The sequence below is a fragment of the Hirundo rustica genome, chromosome 4 (assembly GCF_015227805.2).
Source record: "Hirundo rustica isolate bHirRus1 chromosome 4, bHirRus1.pri.v3, whole genome shotgun sequence".
NCBI classification, from domain to species: Eukaryota; Metazoa; Chordata; class Aves; order Passeriformes; family Hirundinidae; genus Hirundo; species Hirundo rustica.
The window spans coordinates 54,268,791-54,289,241 of NC_053453.1; the positions used below are offsets into that span (position 1 = coordinate 54,268,791).

Sequence of the window (20,451 nt, forward strand, 5' to 3'; positions counted from 1 at the left end):
GTGCAGAATCCCCATCTGGATTGAACCCAGCCAGTTCCTCGATCACCAGACACTCCACCCATTAAATCCACATCTCTTCTGTTTAGAGAGAAAGATCTTGTGAGATACCATGCCAAAGGCGTTAAAGAAGTCCACCTATGTAACATTGACTTACCTGTGAATTTCCCTATTAGATGGCAACTTTTTTTATTTTCTCACTATTAACCCTTGAGGGTCTGGAATTTACTGAGCCCTTCCCTGATGCATCCCATCCTGGGGGAGAATAAATGGAATAAATGGCAGAAAGTGTGCTATTGGCAGACTAGCTGATATCTGTATGATTCTCCCAGTGTTCACAACAAAACAGATGATCGGTCCTTCATACAGGACACTTACCTGAAATGTTGTTTTGTTCAATGCTTATCTCAAGTACAAGAGCATTTCTTCATGTTTTTGTTGGTCCTTGCACACATCTCATTCCCTTGGTTTCCTTTTCAGGTGAAGCCCCTTCTGCAAGTGAGCAGACAGGAGGAGGAGATGATGGCCAAGGAAGAAGAACTAATAAAGGTCAAGGAGAAGCAGCTGGCTGCAGAAAATAGACTGAGTGAGATGGAGACCTTCCAGGCCCAGGTGAGTTTTGCAAATCTGATGTGAAAAAATTGTTCTCTCTCCACCTGTCCAGCTGTTTGAGAGTACCTTCTTCACTTTCTTTGTCTGATGGACAAACTGCTGGCTGGAACATGGTTTGGCTGCCTCTTGTTCACTTTCCTTTGCCCTTCTTGCAGCTCATTTCCTGCAGCAGGTTTTTTTGTGCAATGACTACCTACTGCCCTTCTAAAGCCAGTATTAGAAAAAAAGTCTCCTTTGGCTGAGTGTTATAGCAAGCTGGGTGAATTCAGCTTGTCATTAATGGAATCCTTTTTGCTTGGAACACAGAAGGTGGGAGCAGGGTTGTTTTTTTCCCATAGGACTGATAATTATTTGTTAGTTTTTGAAGGGGAAATAGATAATACCAGTATTTCAAATGGATATGGTCTTGAGAAATTTGTGAATAATTTGTGGTTGCAGCATCTGATTTGTGAAGGAGAACCCACACTTAAAACTGTGCTTTAACATTTAGCTTTTGGTTTGACAGCAGGGGACTACTGCAATGTTTAAACGGTAACTGTGGGACAGAGGAGCACAGAACTTCACTTAACACACGCTGCTAAGTGCTTTGGTAAATTGGAGCTTGTCTTATTTCTGGCTTTGCATCCAATGTAGCTAATGGCAGAGAAGATGCAGCTGCAGGAACAGTTGCAAGCAGAAACTGAACTGTGTGCTGAAGCTGAGGAGATAAGAGCTCGCTTGACAGCCAAGAAACAAGAACTGGAGGAGATATGTCATGACCTGGAAGCAAGGGTGGAGGAAGAGGAGGAACGATGTCAACATCTTCAGGCTGAAAAAAAGAAAATGCAGCAGAACATCCAGGTAATGCTCTAGGAATGCTGTCTCTTGTCGTAAAGAGGATAGTCTGGGTTTGAGTGGTTCTTTTGCCTCAGCTTGGAGGGAAATCAAAGAGAGAAGGTGGGGAAAGAGGCATAGGAAAATCCACCTGTGGAAACAGCAATAGAATGCAGCAGTTCTGGTGCTGAGCCTGAGGCATTCAGTGGTCTGGAATGAGCTGTTCCATTCTTGAAGGTGATGGCCACATCTCAATTTAGACAAGTCTTTGCTTTGTTTTAGGAATGGTAGTATTCTTTGCAAAATAGCATTGCTTTTTCTGTGGGAAAATTTGTTGATTGGCATGCATTATGTTGCATTAAGTCATGGTAGAGATGTCAGTTTAGGACCTGCTGATAATACCTGGAAGGGAGGGTGAAGAAACCTTCCATTCTAGTGTTGCAACTGTGCTGTTCCTTGGATTGGTGAGAGACACTGACAAATACCTTGCTTTTCTTTGGGTGTTGTGAAGGAACTAGAGGAACAGCTTGAGGAAGAGGAAAGCGCAAGGCAGAAGCTGCAGCTAGAAAAAGTGACCACAGAGGCCAAATTGAAGAAATTGGAAGAAGATGTGCTAGTTCTGGAAGATCAGAATCTCAAATTGGCTAAGGTGAGACCTCCTGCATCTTCTTCCACAAGCTAGAGATGCATCGGTGTTTCTCTTGGGGAAAAAAACACTATAGGCTGACCTTCTCCCTATTACAGGGAAACTTACACATTAATTCAGTCTTGTCTTTGAGAACTCTGACCAGAATTTTTGAAAGTAACTACCTGCCTGTATTCTCAACAGTCAGTATTGTATGATATTTAAATAACCTTGACTAAATAATGATCCCTGGGCAAACATTTTCTGATGCATTGTTATGCCAAACAATATCAAATTATTTTATAAACAGACTTTTTGAAAGGCCTATCATATATAAACCTTTAATCTAAATTCAACTTTAAGTTTAATTGAATTCTGTTTGTGATCCTGAAAATATCTTTCTTTCTGGGCTTCCTTGTAGCAGGAGTAGGCACTTATGACATTGACATTCCTAAGCAGTCAGATTTGGAAAAATACCTTGTACATCCAACAACTCTTTTGACTTTGCCATCTCAATTCTGCAGGAAAAGAAACTCTTGGAAGACAGAATGTCTGAATTTACAACAAACCTGACAGAGGAAGAGGAAAAATCTAAGAGTTTAGCCAAACTGAAGAATAAGCATGAGGCCATGATCACAGACCTTGAAGGTGTTTTTTTTGTTTGTTTGTTTTTTGTTTTTTTAAGATAGATCCTGTAGAGACCTTACCTGATTAGTTTTAGGTAATTTCTTGTTAGAATATGTTGAACTTGTTTTATTTCTGAAAGAGTTTTAGTCCTCCCGAGTTTCTGAAGGGTTAAAAATTAGTCTGTAGTGTGTAAGCTATTGATCAGTTTGATAGAGCTGTGCTCTGTGTGGCTGAAGGTTATGTGCCTTGTCAGCTGAGCCCTTGATCTAAATAAAAATCCTCTCCAAAGCAGCCAGGCCAATGGAGAAGAGAGGCTGGTTCTCTTTCTTTTCCTGCTGTGCAAGTGTCTCCACTTTTCTACTTCCAGCAGCATCAATCTGTCAGGGTTAGTGCCGTTTCTGATAGCCTGTTTGCACAAGTTCTTCAGAGTTCTAGAAGGATATTCTGGAGACTGCCTGTTTAGTTTCAGTAAAGGGAGAGCAGACCTTTTGTTCAGCATCACTAAATGGGTCCTTATGACTGTGTGGCATGAGTCTGGCATTGTGTTTGCATTGCTACAGTGAAAGTGGGAAAAGGAGGCTTGGCTGCAAGGTAAGGTGAGGGGAAGGGAAATTGCCCAGATATATTTTGAGGGCAAAATATGGAGCAGATGCCTGTATAGGTCCTGACAAAATAGTGCAGTCCAGCTACAGTTTGGACAGTTGTGTTATCAGAAAAGTATTGCTTAATTAGGTCTATATTTCTGTGCTCATACAGTGTTCTGAGTGTGTGTCATCTGTGTTACTTAACTTGTCCCCATCTCCATCAGAACGCCTGCGACGCGAAGAAAAGCAGAGGCAAGAGTTGGAAAAGACCCGTCGGAAGCTTGAAGGGGACTCCACTGATCTGCATGACCAGATTGCTGAGCTGCAGGCTCAGATTGCAGAACTCAAAATGCAGCTGGCCAAGAAAGAAGAGGAGCTGCAGGCAGCCTTAGCTAGGTGAGAACCTGACCTGTGGGGTTGAGGGACCACATGGTTGAGAAGTATTTCTTGTCTTGTGTCACATGGAATAGGGTGAATAGGGATAAATGCAATCTGTGGATGTTGTATTTTAGTCTGTGGACTATTTAAGATCTGTGTTCTTGGCATTAGAGTTCTTTAGCTGCTGCTCACTGCCACATTCTCTGTACAGAATAGACTGTGGATGCAATAGGCACTGCGTGTGTTTGACTGGAGTAGTAATTATTAAGCTGCGATTAAAAACTAGTGGCGGCGCACTGTCCCTCTGGTAGTTGCTGTATTCATCTACTCAGTAAAGCGTCCAATTTCCAGTGCGAAATGGTGCTTTCTCTTCTGCTTTCCTGTGTTGTCAGTCTCTCTCTGTCCCCTTCTTTAAGGTGAGTCATTGTGCTGTCTCAAGTATTGGGAGATAGAGCTTAGAATTTGTAGATCATATATGGATCAATGTCTGAATGTAACATTGTAGAGCTGACCGATATCAGCTTTTCTTGATTATTTTTGGTAGGGCAGGTGGTCTTAATTTGTGTATGGTTTAAGTCTGGCTCTGACCAGAACCTTATGTTGAACACAGAGTGGAAGAAGAGGCAGCTCAGAAGAACATGGCCCTGAAAAAGATCAGGGAACTGGAATCCCAGATCACGGAGCTGCAGGAAGACCTGGAGTCAGAGAGAGCATTCAGGAATAAAGCTGAAAAACAGAAGCGGGATCTGGGAGAAGAGCTGGAAGCATTGAAAACAGAGCTAGAAGACACACTAGATTCTACAGCTGCTCAGCAGGAGCTGAGGTAACTCCAGCATGGGGCTGTTATCTTTATTTGGATATGGTTTTGGCTGTTTTTAATAAGTCTACTGTATTCAGTCTCTTACCATAGCAAGTCTGCCTTTATCACTGGTTAGCAGCCTCAGTGACTACAGAAGGAAGTGGTGTGCAAGGCCTAGTCAGGACTGCATTACCTCACCTGATGTCAGAAAGTTGATTTGCTCCGTAACCGAAGTATTAGTGGTACCCTTGAAACATTGGTACTTTCAGGCTGTCACTTCTTAGGCAGAAATAATGCTGCTGGCTTGCACATAAAAAGGATGCAGTACTAAGTGCTACCTTTGAAAAGTATTTTTGTAGCCTAAGCAGACCTTGGCATTTTTCTGCATTAGAAATGCTGTTGGTGGATATACACCTCTGATTATTTCCTTGGCATCTAAATGGAATTTGTGAATTTTGCAGGTCAAAGAGAGAACAAGAAGTAACGGTTTTGAAGAAGACCCTCGAAGATGAAGCAAAGACTCACGAGGCTCAAATCCAAGAGATGAGGCAGAAACATTCACAAGCTATTGAAGAGCTGGCAGAGCAGTTAGAGCAAACCAAACGGGTATGTGGAACAGAAAACACAAGGCCAAAGCAGTCAACCTCCCTGAAATGACAGTGCGGAAGAGTACGAAGTGTTCACGATATTCATACGTGTGTTCTTCTTCCCTTGGTAGATAATTTTTCTCCATGAAGCACGTATAAAGCTGTTTCAAATAGACTTTTTTTTTTTTTTCTCCTGTTAGGCACGTTACGCTGCACAGCCAAGACATTCTTCTCACTGCTAGCATTTGTTAGCTTGTACAAGCTGTAATTTGGAGATCTGATAGTGCAGGACTTTTTTCTGCATTATTGTCTTTTCTGATTGTTAGATTGTCTCCTGATAATCAGTGACAGGCTGTTCATCTTGGTTTTTTTCTGAGTAAGCAGTCTGCAACTTAACTGCTAAACATACAGCATTATCTTGCTTGTTGAATAAAACAGGTACTCGGTGGATCCTGCCATATGTAAAGTCTGAGGGGTTTTGCTGCCTTTTCTTTTCCTCTTCAGGTGAAAGCAAATCTTGAAAAAGCAAAACAAGCTCTGGAGAGTGAGAAGGTTGAACTGTCCAATGAGGTGAAGGCACTTCTGCAGGGCAAAGGCGATGCTGAGCACAAGCGGAAAAAGGTGGATGCTCAGCTCCAGGAGCTGCAGGTGAAATTTACAGAAGGTGAAAGAGTGAAGACTGAACTGGCTGAGAGGGTTAACAAACTGCAGGTGAGTGGCATGGGTTTTCCTCTGTTCCTCCTGAGGATAATGTTCCTAAAACCAGCAAATCCATCATTTGCTTCCCAAGTATTCTGCAAACTCCTTAACTCATTGGCAGATCGGGATATTTGAATTGACATTACTTATTTTGAGCAGCCCTGAGAAGGTGAAATAACCAGCTGCAGTTTGAGTTTTACAACACTCAGAGAGTCAGTGTCTGTGCCCCCTGAAGGCAGACAGTGGTTTGCACAGCTCTGTGAGCACTCAGCTGCTGGAGCACCTGGAGTGGCACACACAGACTGGTGGTTGTGTAACTCACGTGGAAGATGGTGTCTGGAAGTTGTCACATGGTTGGTGGCTCAAGGATGATGTGGGAATTTATGGGTTTCTCCTCCTTTCTTCAAAGGAGCAGCAAATCCCTTAGAGTGACATGAAACATTGTCTTTGGCCTTCTCCTTTGGAGGGTCGTCATTAAAAGTTGAACATTGCCAGCATACGCACAACCTTTTGAAGTCTGAGAATGTAATTTTGAGACTCTAGATACAATCCTGAAGCAGATAGTATAAAATAGAAGAGAATTAGTTTAATATTTTTTTTTACAATTGCTTACCAGCCTAAAATCTCATATAGGCGTTAACCCAAACCAACCAAAATCAGCAGGCTCTTGCAGTAGAGGTGATCTGAAATAAAAACCTCTTTTCAGCTTCTCATATTTAATTCCTGGGACTGTGGAAATGATGTGTTTATTCCTTGAAAGACTATACACATGCCCTCCTGCTGAGAGGTGCCTCCATTTTCAGTTTTTGGTCTCATAGCTGCTCAGCTCTTCCTGTCTTTGTTTTTGCTGATGCTTTCAGTAACTGATACTCTGATCTCTCCTTCAGGTTGAGTTGGACAATGTCACAGGTCTTCTGAACCAGTCTGACAGTAAATCAATCAAATTAGCAAAGGATTTCTCTGCTCTGGAATCACAGCTTCAGGATACACAGGTGAGAGAGCTTTGGAAATCAAGGCAACTGTTTGTCTGTTACAAATTGGTAAATGGAGAAATGGATGCCATTAAATACTGATTATACAACAATTCAAAGGATCAGATCTGTTTTTTTTTTTTTTGCGTGCTAAGGGGTTTATACCACCTCGTATTGAGAGCATTTCTACAGAAACAAGCTAGTTATCTTTCTTCTGCTTCCTCTGCCTGTGGAACCTGTGACTTTCCCTGTCTTGGGCTTAGAATTCCTGCTCTCTCACCTTTACAGCTGAGAGCACTTTAGTGCTTCAACTGACTTGAATGAAGTTCTTGTTTGAGATCTTCAGAGTCGAGTGTTTGACAGGGTTTCTGTGTTTGTGTGCATATGTGTGTGATTTCCAGTAAATTTGTCCAATTAAGCAGAAAGCTTTCTTTCCCAGTGGATGTTAGGGAAGTGATAGCTTGAAACAATTTTGTATTTTTTCAGGAAATAAATCATCCTTAGTCTTACACTTTGGGAAAAACAAACATTTACAGTTAGCAGAATATGACTTGTAAGGTCAAGCACGGAGTGCTGAGAAGGTTGGAAGAGAAAGGAAGAGTACATCAATAATAAGTGGCATTGAGCAGTCATTGATGTTCTCTTTGAAAAACAGACTCAAAGACAGGGTACAATACAAAAATTCTGCACTAGTTTGAAGATTGGTTAATCTTTACAGATCCTTCAGCTCAAGCACTGGCAGCATAAATCAGTCAATGCTGTTGTGCCCTAAGCTGGTAAATGACCAGTGCTGTACAGTTCTGATGAGACCAACATTGTTTTTAACCATGCAAAAGCACTTGGGCCTGCTGTGTGTTCCTTTGGTATTGGAATATGAGAGAGACACGTAGCAGAGCACAGTCATGCTGTTGTTGGGAAAGGTCTGAAAAGTTTTAGTGCTGCTTGGAGGACTTGAGAAAGGACTGTGGAAAAGCTTGTGTGGTAAGGCCTTGAGAAAGGCTTGTGTGGCAGGGAGCGTACATTAATGACTAGAGTGTAGGAGAGAACAGAATATCTTGTTTCTATACTGACTCACTGGAAGGCAGTTATTTGAATTCTGTCCTCAGTTGTCTTATCTGTGAAATTAGTTGCATGCTTAAACTCAACTTCAGAGGCACTCCTGGAGAGAGTGGGTGAGGATTGTGAGCCTTTCAATCCAACAAGTGGTGCTGAATTCCATTGGGGTGTTTGCTTTATAGGAGCTGCTGCAGGAGGAGACTCGCCTCAAACTCAGCCTCAGCACTAAGCTGAAGCAAGCAGAGGATGAGAAGAATGCTTTCAAGGAACAACTGGAAGAAGAGGAGGAGGCAAAGAGAAACCTGGAGAAACAGATCTCTATTCTTCAGCAACAGGTACAGAGTCTGCTTCCCATAAACCAGTGACTTTTGAGAAGAAGGATAAGTACGGGTCTGTCTTGAGGGAAGTAAGATTTAAATGCAGGATTGACTTCTAGTAGCACAACCTTTCCTGGCATGGGTGATTTTGCTGATTTGGGTGAGGGAAATGAGAAGATGTCTGGTAATTGTATAAACCATTCATAGATTTCCTTTGGGAATTCCTTTGGGAATTCAGTCATACGGTATTATCTGAACAGGGAGTAGTACCTTCAGAAATGAGCAGACTCTTACTTGAAAGTCCTGAATTTCTGGTGCTGATAAACTGCACAGAGCATTTTCTGTGGCTTCATGTGCAATCCTGGTCCTTTAGGCAATAGATGCAAAGAAGAAGATGGATGATGGTCTGGGCTGCCTTGAGTCAGCAGAGGAAGCCAGGAAGAAGCTGCAGAAGGACTTGGAGGGCTTGAGCCAGCGATATGACGAGAAGACAGCTGCATATGACAAGCTGGAAAAAACAAAGACCCGCCTGCAGCAAGAGCTAGATGACCTTGCTGTGGACTTGGACCATCAGCGGCAGATTGTCTCTAATCTAGAGAAGAAGCAGAAGAAGTTTGACCAGGTATGACTTCAGTCATAAGCATTCCATAGGTACATCTTATTGGTTAAGTCTGCTTTAAGAATACCTAAGCAATACTGCTTGGAGAATGCATATGTATTTCTGAACTAAGGCAGAGCACATAGTGTGGAGGAAAAAGCTTTAATAGACGTAAATTAATTTTGTTCTATGAATAGGAAGTTAAGTGATGTTTCTTTTCCCAAAGGGATCGCATTTATATCAAAATCAAGATTGAGCTTGAAGTGTTGTTTGCAAATCATCTCAGAAGGTTGGAAATAATAGATTGGAGGCCTATGAAATCAGGGGTTTGTTTATTTGGGGCCAGCACAGTTGTTAGAGATGGGATGGCATGCTTCGTTCTCTGAAGCTGCATTTTCTTGATTTCTTCTACCCATGGAAGAACGCTATTGAGAAGGCCCTGATGAAAAGATGCATGTTTACCTAGTCAGGAAAGGATCAGTAATTTCTCAGAATACTGATGCTGTGCTCTTGTAGCTGTTGGCAGAGGAGAAGACCATCTCTGCCAAGTATGCGGAGGAACGGGACCGTGCCGAGGCAGAGGCCCGGGAGAAGGAGACCAAGGCCCTGTCCCTGGCCAGAGCCCTGGAAGAAGCCATAGAGCAGAAGGCTGAGCTGGAACGAGTCAATAAGCAGTTTCGTGCAGAGATGGAGGATCTCATGAGCTCTAAGGATGATGTTGGGAAAAGCGTAAGTATTCAGTTAAAGTGTCTGGGCAGGCAATGCCACACAGTTGATACTGTTGCTTTTGTACTGCAAAAAGCTGATGCCAGTTGGTAACACAGAGGAACGTTGTAGAGAATACTGGATACATTGTGAGTTTGCAAATGTTATGTTTGTGTTACATCAGTAAGTGGTAAAGGTGGGTTGGAAATGACCCAAATGAGGCAGTGGCAAAGCTGAAAATTACGTGGTATCTTTGTGGCAGAGATGAAGGTATGGTGTGAACCTGATGTGTAAGATAAAGCAGTTAACCAGGTAGTGGAAGACATTATCCCAATATTTCAAAAGCAAAAAAAAAAAGCTACGTTAATGAAGGAAAAGAATAATTCAGAGGCTAAGAAGTAATTTCTTGAATTGTCAGAACCAGAGGTCTCCAGCTCTGGTAAGTCTTCACTAAGTCAGGACTGGGCTGACAAATGCTTTTTGCTTTCTCCTCACTACCACACACACACAAGACTGGCAGCGTGCATCTGCCCTAATACAAGAGACAGGTGCCGTGTTCTTTTATCTTGTCTGATGTGAGTGGCTGTTCTTAGCCTTTTTTTCTGTTAGGGTAGATTAAATTGTCTGCACTCTGTGGAATCCTCACATGTGGTACTGTCTTGTAGGTCCATGAGCTGGAGAAAGCTAAGCGAGCCCTGGAGCAGCAGGTGGAGGAGATGAAGACACAGCTGGAAGAACTGGAGGATGAGCTACAGGCCACAGAGGATGCCAAACTGCGGCTAGAAGTAAACCAACAGGCTATGAAGGCACAGTTTGACCGGGACCTGCAGGGGCGTGATGAACAGAACGAAGAGAAGAAGAAACAGCTGATAAGACAAGTAAGAACTGCCCTGTAAATTCTCAGTGCATTCTGTACACAAAAGCACTTGTGTCCAAAGATGGTCAGACAGACAATGCCAAGCCAAAGACTGTTGATAATGTTAATACTCCAGGCAATATTACAAAGCTGTGAGAGACTTCCTCCCTTATGTGTGCGAATGTTCTAATAGTCATTGTCTATCACAGGAACTTGTGGAGCTTTATTAGCGAGGAATGTCAGCCCCATCCCCCTGCCAGGGAGAATGAAGACAAATCACATGCTTGCACTTATGCAGCCGTTGAAAGAGGAATGCAAAAAGTGGGTGTTGGGAAATGAAGGAGCTAAAATGCTGATGCCTCTGCTGCTCCACACAGGTTCGGGAGATGGAGGCAGAACTGGAGGATGAACGAAAACAGCGCTCCATGGCTGTAGCTGCCAGGAAGAAGCTCGAGATGGACCTGAAGGATTTGGAAAGCCATATAGACACTGCTAACAAGAATCGTGAAGAAGCAATCAAGCAGCTGCGCAAACTGCAGGTGAAACATTGCAGCTGTTTCAGCTGTCGGGGCAGAGTTTTTACCCAGGGAAATGGCATGAAAGATTTCACCTTGCCAGAATAATGCATCAGTGTCACAAGAGCAGCAGATTCTTTCAGCAGTTCACTGTGATAGATTTTTTTTTTTTGCATTTCAAGCATCCTTCTAATCCCAGTCTGCTTGTTTAACTCCCTGGGAAACAAGCTGTAGGCATAGTCCGCTCTAGTGCTTGCTTCAAGGTCTGTGTTGTTGGAAAGGATTACAGAGCTGCAAAGCTAGAGGACCTTAAGTAACACTGAGGCCCACTCCTGCCCCAAGATGGCTCTGTTGTGCTTTTTAAATTCCTGCAAGCAGTGGTCTGACCTGTTCTTTGGAAAAACTAAATCCTCCCTAGACTGTTCATTCCATTGCTTCACTAGAAAGCTTCCTGTACCTTCCCTTCCCCCTTCCATTTATCTGACATTAATTTTTTTTTTCTACAAATAAGCAATCCTGTCTGCTTACACTGATATTTTTACATGTTACTTGTGAACTGCAAAAAGCATGATTCCTTTTGTTTTTACAGCAACCTTTGTGGTTTCTGAAGAGTAATGAAATCCCTATTTCTGTTTTACATCCATGTTTCCCGTAAGACAAACAAAACACATCTCTTAATATGAATGCCCTGAAATTTATCCTTTTCTGTTCTCTGTTTTTAGGCACAAATGAAGGATTACATGCGGGAACTGGAGGACACTCGTACTTCCAGAGAAGAGATCTTGGCACAGGCCAAAGAAAATGAGAAGAAGCTGAAAAGCATGGAGGCAGAGATGATCCAATTGCAGGAGGTAATGTAATATGCATGAAAGTCAAGGGTTGGTTTGTTTTCTTTGGCTGAGAACTATATGCACCAGTCTAAGCTGGAGTGTTTATTTCCCTTCTTTTGTACTTTTTGCTCAAATTATGAGGTCCAATTCAAAATGCAGAATTTGGCCCTTTCCTGACAGCTGTGATAGGAGTGTGCAAAGCAAAGGAGCCTGTGGGGTGGACAGGGAACAGGCCATGTCATAAATTAGCTTTGGATTATGCCAGAGACCATACCAGCCATTACCAGTAACTCCTTTTTCCTGTACTGTGTTAATTGGTAGCTTCCTATTGGATCACTGTCTGTCTCGTTTTCATTCCAGGAACTTGCAGCTGCTGAGCGTGCCAAGCGCCAGGCCCAGCAAGAGAGGGATGAGCTGGCTGATGAGATTGCCAACAACAGTGGTAAAGGGTGAGTAATGTTCCCCTCTTGAGGGAGGAGGAGCTGCTGTGAGAAAACACTTCTCGGCCTGTTATTTTTATGTAGACTGCAGGATGCACTATATTCCCTCTGGTTTCTAAAGACTGAGCTAATTTTGTGTACAGGTGGTGAGTTTTCCCCAAGACAGTGATGCCATCAGTGCTGCTCTAATGGTTTCATGACTCTGTGTCCTGTAGAGCACTGGCCATGGAGGAGAAGAGGCGCCTGGAGGCACGGATAGCTCAGCTGGAGGAGGAGTTAGAAGAAGAACAGGGTAACACAGAGATAATCAATGACCGGCTCAAGAAGGCAAATCTTCAGGTACTTGTTCAGACTGCAGCGGCCCGTGGGGGTTCTCTGGTGTCTGTGAATTGTGAAACTGTGCTCTGAATAATGTCAGCAGCTGCCTTGTGCACAGTGCAGGCCCTCAGAAGGCTGTAGGTGTGAGCAAGATGAAGCAGCTGAATACCACAGTACAGAAAAGAGCAGCCTATATTGATGTTAACTCACTGGCTTTGGCCATTTAAAATCATTGGGTAGTTGGAACAATCTCCCAAGTTTATTTTAAACCAAACCAACCTCCTCCCAGTCCCTTTTTACTGTATTAAGGGATATTGAGAAATATGATCCGTGGCGTGCTGCTCCAACTTGACATGCTGAAGAGTGCCGCAGTGTGTTCAGAAAATTACTTTTCTGCCAGTTCTATGCTGTTTCAAATGGACCGAACATACAAAAATTGTTAGGCTGCTATAGAAACCACGATCTTGATCTGCCAGTTGTGTGCCATATTTTGTCTGCCCAACTTTGAGGGTCAAGCGTGTTGTTGTCTTACCACTCCAAAGCCAAGGAGCTGGGCTGATGGTTTTCCAGAGGGCTCATTCATTGTGATAGATGAGAGTGTAGTTCTCTACTTGGTTGACTATCAGCCAGAGTCCTGGCTTGGAACTAGACAAGTTCTTGCCCTCTTACCTCTGAAAGTCAGTATTTTTAAGCTGCTGCTTTGTAGTGGAAGCAGACAGACAGCAAATAAAGAAATTAGTGACACACGTATATTGGATCCGCCTGACTCAGGATTTTTGTAATTCTGAGATTTGATAATTACTGTGTTAAGTGCCAGACCATGACCTTAGACACAGAGGATAGTGAATGTGATTGGCAAGTCTAGCTAGCCCTAAGAGGATGTTGATAAACCTGTTATTCAAGGAATTACTTTGAAAATCTGGGTAAACTAAGATACTTTGAGAAGTGTCCTGCCTACAGATGCCTCCCTCTGCATCGGAGTTGTTCCAAATATTCAGCTCACCCTCAGGATCGTTGTTCTTTTTGAGTCTGAGAAATAAATGAGCCTTTCAGGCAGGAGCACTGGCTGTGCTGAGGAGTCGTTATCTCTCTCTCCCTGCAGATCGATCAGATGAACGCTGACCTGAACGCCGAGCGCAGCAACGCGCAGAAGAACGAGAACGCCCGCCAGCAGATGGAGCGCCAGAACAAGGAGCTCAAGCTCAAACTGCAGGAGATGGAGAGCGCCGTCAAGTCCAAGTACAAGGCTAACATCACAGCCTTGGAAGCAAAGATAGCGCAGCTGGAAGAGCAGCTGGACATGGAGACAAAGTACGTACTAGGAGAAACTCTGTCTGCTTTACAGTCTTCCACCCCTTCTGGGATTTTGAGCTCTTCTTAAATCTGATTTGTCTGAGTGAGAGCTTCATCCTAGCTATACAGGGTAGTACAGAAGTACAGTCTTGGCACACTTTCCTTGTTTTTCACAGTAGACACTTAGAGCTTCTTTTGAATTGAACCACTTCTAAAACTGTAGCTGTAGTACACTTGTTGCCCCTCGGTAGCTCTTGTCTGTATGACATCAGCCTTTTGGTCATTTCTGGGGAACATTGTTTCCCATCCCCTTTTCTTCCTAAGTTAAGGAGGACTTTTGCTATCTTCCTCACTTCTAACTTGCCCAGGTCAGTTGACCTTGTTGGGGACAGTGGGAGATAAGCTGTTGTCTGAGCCCCCCTGTGTTTGTGTTCAGGGAGCGCCAGGCTGCCAGCAAACAGGTGCGCCGTGCCGAGAAGAAGCTGAAAGACATCCTGCTACAGGTGGATGATGAGAGGCGTAATGCTGAGCAATTCAAAGATCAGGTGGGTACAGTAACCTCCAGTGTCTGTGAGTCTTCTGGGAGGCAGGCTTTCCCTTCTATGACCAAGGCATTCACCATCCTGTGGATTTCTCTTCTTCTCTCTCACTGCAATAATTACAAGATGAGACAGATGAAAATGCATTTCTTTTAAAGAAAAACCAGGACCTCTGAAGTCCTAGGCAATTCCCTTCAGAAAGGGAAGAGGGGGCTTTGGAAACTCTGCTTTTTGCTACTCTAACTACTGTGCTGCAGCTCGAGGAAAATACTGAGTACTTACTATTTTTTGCCCCATACACGCTCAGGCGGACAAGGCAAACATGCGCTTGAAGCAGCTGAAGCGCCAGCTGGAGGAAGCAGAAGAGGAGGCCCAGCGAGCCAATGCATCCCGTAGGAAGCTCCAACGGGAGCTGGATGATGCCACCGAAACAGCGGATGCCATGAATAGAGAAGTCAGCTCCCTGAAGAGCAAACTCAGGTAAGGAGGAGCATTTTGTGCCACACCTTGGCAGCCAGTGCAGCGTGGGCTTTGTGCGGCTGCCCACAGCAGACAGTGGGGCCAGGTGCTTCCTCACCTCCTCCCAGAGCCTGTCCTGCCTGTGAGTTCCGTGGAACGTTGCTGACGTGCCCTGTGTCCTTCCCTAGGCGTGGGGACCTGCCGTTCGTCATGACACGTCGGATGGTCAGGAAGGGAACAGGAGAGTGCTCTGACGAGGAAGTGGATGGCAAGGCAGATGCTGGTGATGCCAAAGCTACTGAATAAGTCCTCCCATTTGACCCAGGTTACGCACGAGGGAGTAACCCATCTACCTTCCCCTCTTCTATTGGACTTTCAGCAAACCCTCTCCGAAATTGGCTGGGCATCTGCAGAGTAAGCCCAGGTCTGTGTATCTGGAGCCATCGGGCATCTGTGTTCCTAATTTTCTCCTCTTTGCAGTTTCCTAATCCTCTTTGTATTTAATGCCAAAGAGTCAGGGCTCTGAAATTTGACCAGCAGTTTGGCCACTGCAAAGGCCTGTAGAACTGTGCCACGTCTGCTGGTAAACCCTTACACAGTTTGGAGGGAGTGGGGTTAGGGAAAGATTATTTTTGCTGTAAATCTCCTTTTGTCTTCAATTGTAGCTGCAGGGAAGGTTCATCCTGTATTCTTTCCCCTCCTTCTTTGTTTGCTTTTGGCAATCATGTTCAGTGACCTCAGACTTCTGCCTCTTTTAATCTGCCCACCCATGTGGTTTGTGAGCAGTTTCAGGAAAAAACGGTGTGCTTTGGCCATGGCAATTTGCCCTTTCTTCTTTCATGTGTTTCCAGGGAGGGCTGAAGAGGGAAAAACTCCTCTTGGGACCACTTACCTGAGGGACTTGCCAAAGTTCTTTTTTTTTCCTTTTCTTTTTTCTTCCCTTGCCCCCATTTTTTTTCTTTTTTCCTCCCTTTTTCTTTTTCCTGTCTGGACAGATCTTTGAAGTGCAATGATGTCCTGTTTGTGTCTCTGCCTCTGAGCGGTTTCATCTAAGGTAGTGTGGACCAGTAGTTAATGACAGGCTGGGGGAGCAGAGCAATGTCCCTGTGCTTGTCCGAGAATCTCTAGGGGACCAAATATATTTAATGGTAATAGACAGAATCTAGAGGAATTTAATAGGGTAGTGGGAAGAGGGTGGGGATAAGGGGAGGGAAATTCCTCTTATTGACATGTCCAAGCCTCTTGCACCTGCTCTGTAACCAGGGGCTGGGATTAGTTATTGTGCACCGTTGACTAAGAGTATATTAAAAACCCTTTAATCTGCACAGATATATGTAAGGCCTTTGTATTTCTTGTAATAAGTAAATAAGAAAAAAAATAAAGGTCTTTATCACTGCCTTTCTCTTGGGACCATGGTTATATATAGATAGTCTTTACTTTTCTACACCATACACTGGTTGCTGGATTTACCTGTATTCTTAACCATATTGTATATGCTGCATTTAGACCTACTTATGAGCAAAGTAAGATTTAAATATGAAGCACCATACTGTATGCCTGAAGCGCCCTAATGCAGGAGCCTTCTGTCCCAATTGCTGTCACAGAAGAATTTAATTTTTTTTATATAATAAAAGTGCCTTAGCATGTGCCTCAGCTGTGTGTCACCACTACAGTCAGTAATGGTTTACTGGTGCTCCACTGATGTTACCAATAAAGATTATCCATGTGCTGCAGTCGTGTGTGTGTTGCCCTTCCCTTGGCACAGTGAAGACCCTGTGCAGCCACAGAAACTCTGCTTTTTGTTACATTTTTGCCAGAAATTGAATAAGAAACTTGTGCCCGTATTCTGGTCATCTGGCCCCTTGAAGCGCCACAAGCGCATTCTGGTCGTACAGCCAGGGCAGGAGAAGCTGGAGTGCAACTCCAGCAGTTCCAGGCTCCGAGCTTGTCCCTCTCATCCTGTGCTGGCAGAGATTTCGACCTTGCTGAGAAAGTCTGAGCTGGGAGCTGCAGTCGGGGCTGGGCTTGGGCCCTGGGTCGCAGTGATGAGGAAGGAAGTGCTGGCGCTCACCATGAGGGGCCCGTGCTGCCAGCAGAGGCTGCTGCCAGGGCCAGTCTGGCAAACAAGGAGTGGGGAGGGTGCAGCTTACAGGAAATTCCTTCCCTGGGGAGCACACGTGGCTGCTGCCCCCGAAGGGCGGCGTTTCTGCCTAACCAGATGTTGGGAGGGGAAAAGTCTTCTCATTAAGAAACTTTAGTGTAAGTAGAAGTTAAGAGCCACGGGGGAACGCAGAAGGAGCAGGCACAAGTAACCACGTGCTGCTGCACAAGCGGGTGCAGTCCCATTACAAAGGGTCAGTTGAGAATGAGCTGCTTTTGAAGCTGTGTTACGCTGGCTGCAGTTTTTGAAAGCCTGGATAGGGATTGAGGTATGAGGTGCTGGATGTGGGTTTGTGATGTGTGGAACACAGGCACTGCTGTGCTGATGTCCTGCATATAGGCTGTTAAAAACGGGACTGGACTTAGTATCATCTGGGCGGTAACTGGGTCAGCTGCTTCAATCTTTTTCCAAAGTGTTTTGCAGAAACTTGCAGGGCATCTCTGAGACCACTGTGCCCTTTAAATTCCATGGAAATTGCTTTCTCATCATAGAATCAACTTGAACTGGCACCTCTGGCCAGGCACTGCAGTGATCCAGAGCAGAACCTGTGCGCTGGTGGCGTGATGACCCTTTTCAGCTCAGGCTGCTTTTTGTGTCCTTTACCTTGCACTGTGTGAGCCATAGCACTGCTTGGCTGCCGTTCTGTCCTGTGCAAGATGGAAAGAGGCTGGTGTCTTTTTTTTTCTTTTTTTTTCTTTTTTTTTTTTTTTTTTCAACTGGCACAGTATTTTTCTTCAGCTTTCCACTTTTTTGTGCATCCCCATGGAAGGGACAAATTAAGTATATATTCACCATTTTCTGCTTTGCAGAGTGCAACCTTAAGCCAAGAGATTCTGATGGCTTCAGGTTACTTGCTCTTCTGTGGCTTTCCAGAGCTGGTAAATGCTTCACAGTGATTTTTCCTGGGATTTTGAGGATGGTATGAGAGTAGGTGGATGGTTACAGGGGCTGGAATAAGCATGGAAAAGAGATTGAGCTGGGACCTTTTCTATGGGCCCTGTAGAAAAACAGTTTCTGGAAGTTGTTGCTGGAGCTCTTTCTGTGGTCTGCACCATCCAGCCTCAGGGCTACTCCCAGCAGGGGTTGGAAGGGTCTGAATTAGAGGGAAGGGCATAGAGAGATTTTAAGGAGATGTAAGAGATAAGTTGATTACGAACATTCCTGTCCCTGCACTGGGCTGTTCTGCTGCGTCTTGGTTTGAAGGACAGGTATCTGCTAGGGAGAGGCAGGGCCTCTCTAGGAATGGGGAATTCTAATCCCTTCCCTCCAAGTTATTATAATATAGAAGATTAAGGAGGCTTTTCAGTCAGAGCTATGGGGAAAGGAATAACAGTCCTTTACTAGTAAGTATAACAACGCAAACAAACAACAACAACTACAGCATTAATAATAAACAGAACCAGGAACCTTGAGGGACTTTGTCTCACAAAGCCCGGGACAGTCTGATCCCTTGGGACCCTCAGAGCACAAAGCTGGAATAGTGGAAACTCCGGGGCTGGTGGCTGGAAGAGCAGGATGTCCCAGGCACGCAGCGGGGTGTCCCAGCAGGAAAAGGGGGGGTGTCCTGGCAAAGTGAGCAATGCTGAAGAAGCCACGATGGTTGGACAGGGCTGGCCCAGCTCCAGCAGGGCAGGCAAGGAGCTCCGAATTCCTGGGCACTCCAGCAGATGATGGATGATGGTAGAACTCCCAGGACTGGACCCTCTGTTAACAATGGACTCCTCACACAGCTAGCCATCACCCGACTGTCCTCTCCGAAAACGGAGAGCGGAAGGAAACCACCCTCAGCTCCCGGAGCCCCTGAGCCTTTCCCTCCCCCCCAAACTAAGTGATCTACTGCCCGACACTTCTTTTGTGTGGGTCAACTACCTTTTAGGTATCAGTATTCAGTCTCTTAGCAACTTATGGGGGGGAAAAATTCTATAGGGAAAGAAAAAACCCCAAAAACTTAACCCCCAATATGCTGGGACAAAGAATATGCAACCAGATCATTACATGTAATAAGCTGGCTAAAAAAAAAAAAAGATTAAATTGTTGCAGGTTATAGCTGGCCCTCACAGGACATTGCAACAGCAGAACCAAGGGGCAGAGCAACCAGCCCAACTCCAGTCTCTGGGAAATGGAGGTAAATCACCAGACCTTCAGCAGCATCCTGTGCAAAGGGCCTTCTTTCCTGGGGAGCAGCTGAGTGTGCTGCTTGTTCCTGCTGCAGCTTCCCCCAGGGCAGAGCAAGGACGGTGGCTATTAGAGCCAGTTCCAGCTGGGTTCCTGGGCACAACAGCACTGACCTGCCAAGTTTAGGTTTTAGCTATCTTCCACTTCTTCCACCAATTGATTCCAGTACTACTTAATGTAAATGGAGAATGAAGGTGCAAGATTCAATGGCTGTGAAGTGGGATTCCTCAGTGACAGGCACTGGAATGGGAGGGCTAAGGTGGAAATCTGCAGCTTTCCCAGCCTGGGGTGTTAGGGAGGTCTCAGAGCAGGGGTTTGAGTGATCTGAAAATAAAATGCAGGCTGCTGTAGCCCAACTAGAGCTCAGGCAGTTCAGCCTGTTCTGGAGATGCTGGAGACACAATATTCTCAGTTTCAGGACAGAGAGCTAGTACTGTCTGTTTGGATTGAATTTTACCTTTTCCTTCATTCTCTAGCAGTGGGAGTGAAAGCAGAAGGAAAAGGATAGCAAAAAAAACTAAACCAAAACCTTTTTTGTCCTAAATTTGTGACTCCCAACCTTGCTACCATTTCAAGCTTGCGTGGCTAAGCAGAACAAAGAGCTGAGCAGCTGTGCAGCAAGAGGAAAAGCGAAATGAAATGCCTTGAGCAACCACGGTCTGGCACATGAGAGGAGAGATTGCAGGAAGCCGGCTCCCTGCGCTGGGGCAGCCTCCGTCTCTGAGACTTTGAATTTGGGTAAGACATACAGAGAAGGATGCTGAAAAGCCAATCAGGTAAAAGTACAGCCGCTCTTTGGACTGGGCTTAGTTGTGCAGGAGGAACATTGACGGCAGGCCACCTTCCCCACCCACCTGCAGCAGCTGAGGGTGCATGCAGGCAGCAGAGGCCGTGGGACACGTGCCCTGCAGGAGAGTCTGCCTTGGAGGTTTCCCTATTGCTCAGCTCTCCAGCCCTAAGGAAGAGCGAGGGAGGAAGTGGAGAATTGATGATGATGGAGTGGTTGGCCTCACAATGCCATGTTACTCATAATGTGGTTGCTTGCTGCTAATTAAGTTGGAATTACACTGTGAATGGCTTAATTCACTACAGCCCTAATTGACTTCTGAGGGAATTTGTGCAGAGTCTCGTCAAAGTGGGTGTTGTGGCAGGATATATCACTTGGGACAAATAGATACTTCCTTAGGCTCCTTTTTAGGAGAAGAGCTCAAATCCCTGACTTCATGTAAGACTGATATCGAAGGAGGCCTCTGTGGCAAGAGAAAGTCTCACTAGACATGAAGTTCTGGTGGTGGAGAGTGGTGGTGCCAGTGGAGAGATTTGCCTAGAAGTGCAGGGATGTTGCACTGTACAGCCAAGAGATGTGAGGCAGCCTCCACCAGCTTTGTGGGTGAAGCAATGACGTGGCGGAGGAAGGAAAAGGAGAAAGGAAAAATATACGAAGGAAAAGGAGAAAGGAAAAAAATACAACAAACCCTTGGAGCTGTGATCAAAGGA

General features: G+C 44.9%; 1 protein-coding gene across 2 annotated transcripts in view; it reads left to right on the plus strand.

The window, feature by feature from the left end:
• The window catches only part of MYH9 (myosin heavy chain 9), a 70,048-nt gene extending 53,697 nt beyond the window's left edge, over positions 1-16,351 (plus strand). For both annotated transcript variants that reach the window (XM_040062868.1, XM_040062870.1), the window contains exons 21-41: positions 478-609; positions 1,243-1,449; positions 1,934-2,071; positions 2,572-2,695; positions 3,483-3,654; positions 4,247-4,459; positions 4,897-5,041; positions 5,527-5,733; positions 6,609-6,713; positions 7,931-8,083; positions 8,439-8,687; positions 9,180-9,392; positions 10,034-10,246; positions 10,602-10,763; positions 11,462-11,590; positions 11,930-12,018; positions 12,225-12,348; positions 13,430-13,638; positions 14,057-14,165; positions 14,467-14,639; positions 14,807-16,351. In XM_040062868.1, coding sequence (XP_039918802.1) covers positions 478-609; positions 1,243-1,449; positions 1,934-2,071; positions 2,572-2,695; positions 3,483-3,654; positions 4,247-4,459; positions 4,897-5,041; positions 5,527-5,733; positions 6,609-6,713; positions 7,931-8,083; positions 8,439-8,687; positions 9,180-9,392; positions 10,034-10,246; positions 10,602-10,763; positions 11,462-11,590; positions 11,930-12,018; positions 12,225-12,348; positions 13,430-13,638; positions 14,057-14,165; positions 14,467-14,639; positions 14,807-14,924 — 3,384 coding nt within the window. In that variant the 3' untranslated portion in view covers positions 14,925-16,351. The remainder of the gene's footprint in view (positions 1-477; positions 610-1,242; positions 1,450-1,933; positions 2,072-2,571; positions 2,696-3,482; positions 3,655-4,246; positions 4,460-4,896; positions 5,042-5,526; positions 5,734-6,608; positions 6,714-7,930; positions 8,084-8,438; positions 8,688-9,179; positions 9,393-10,033; positions 10,247-10,601; positions 10,764-11,461; positions 11,591-11,929; positions 12,019-12,224; positions 12,349-13,429; positions 13,639-14,056; positions 14,166-14,466; positions 14,640-14,806) is intronic.
• The last annotated feature ends 4,100 nt before the right edge of the window (positions 16,352-20,451 follow it).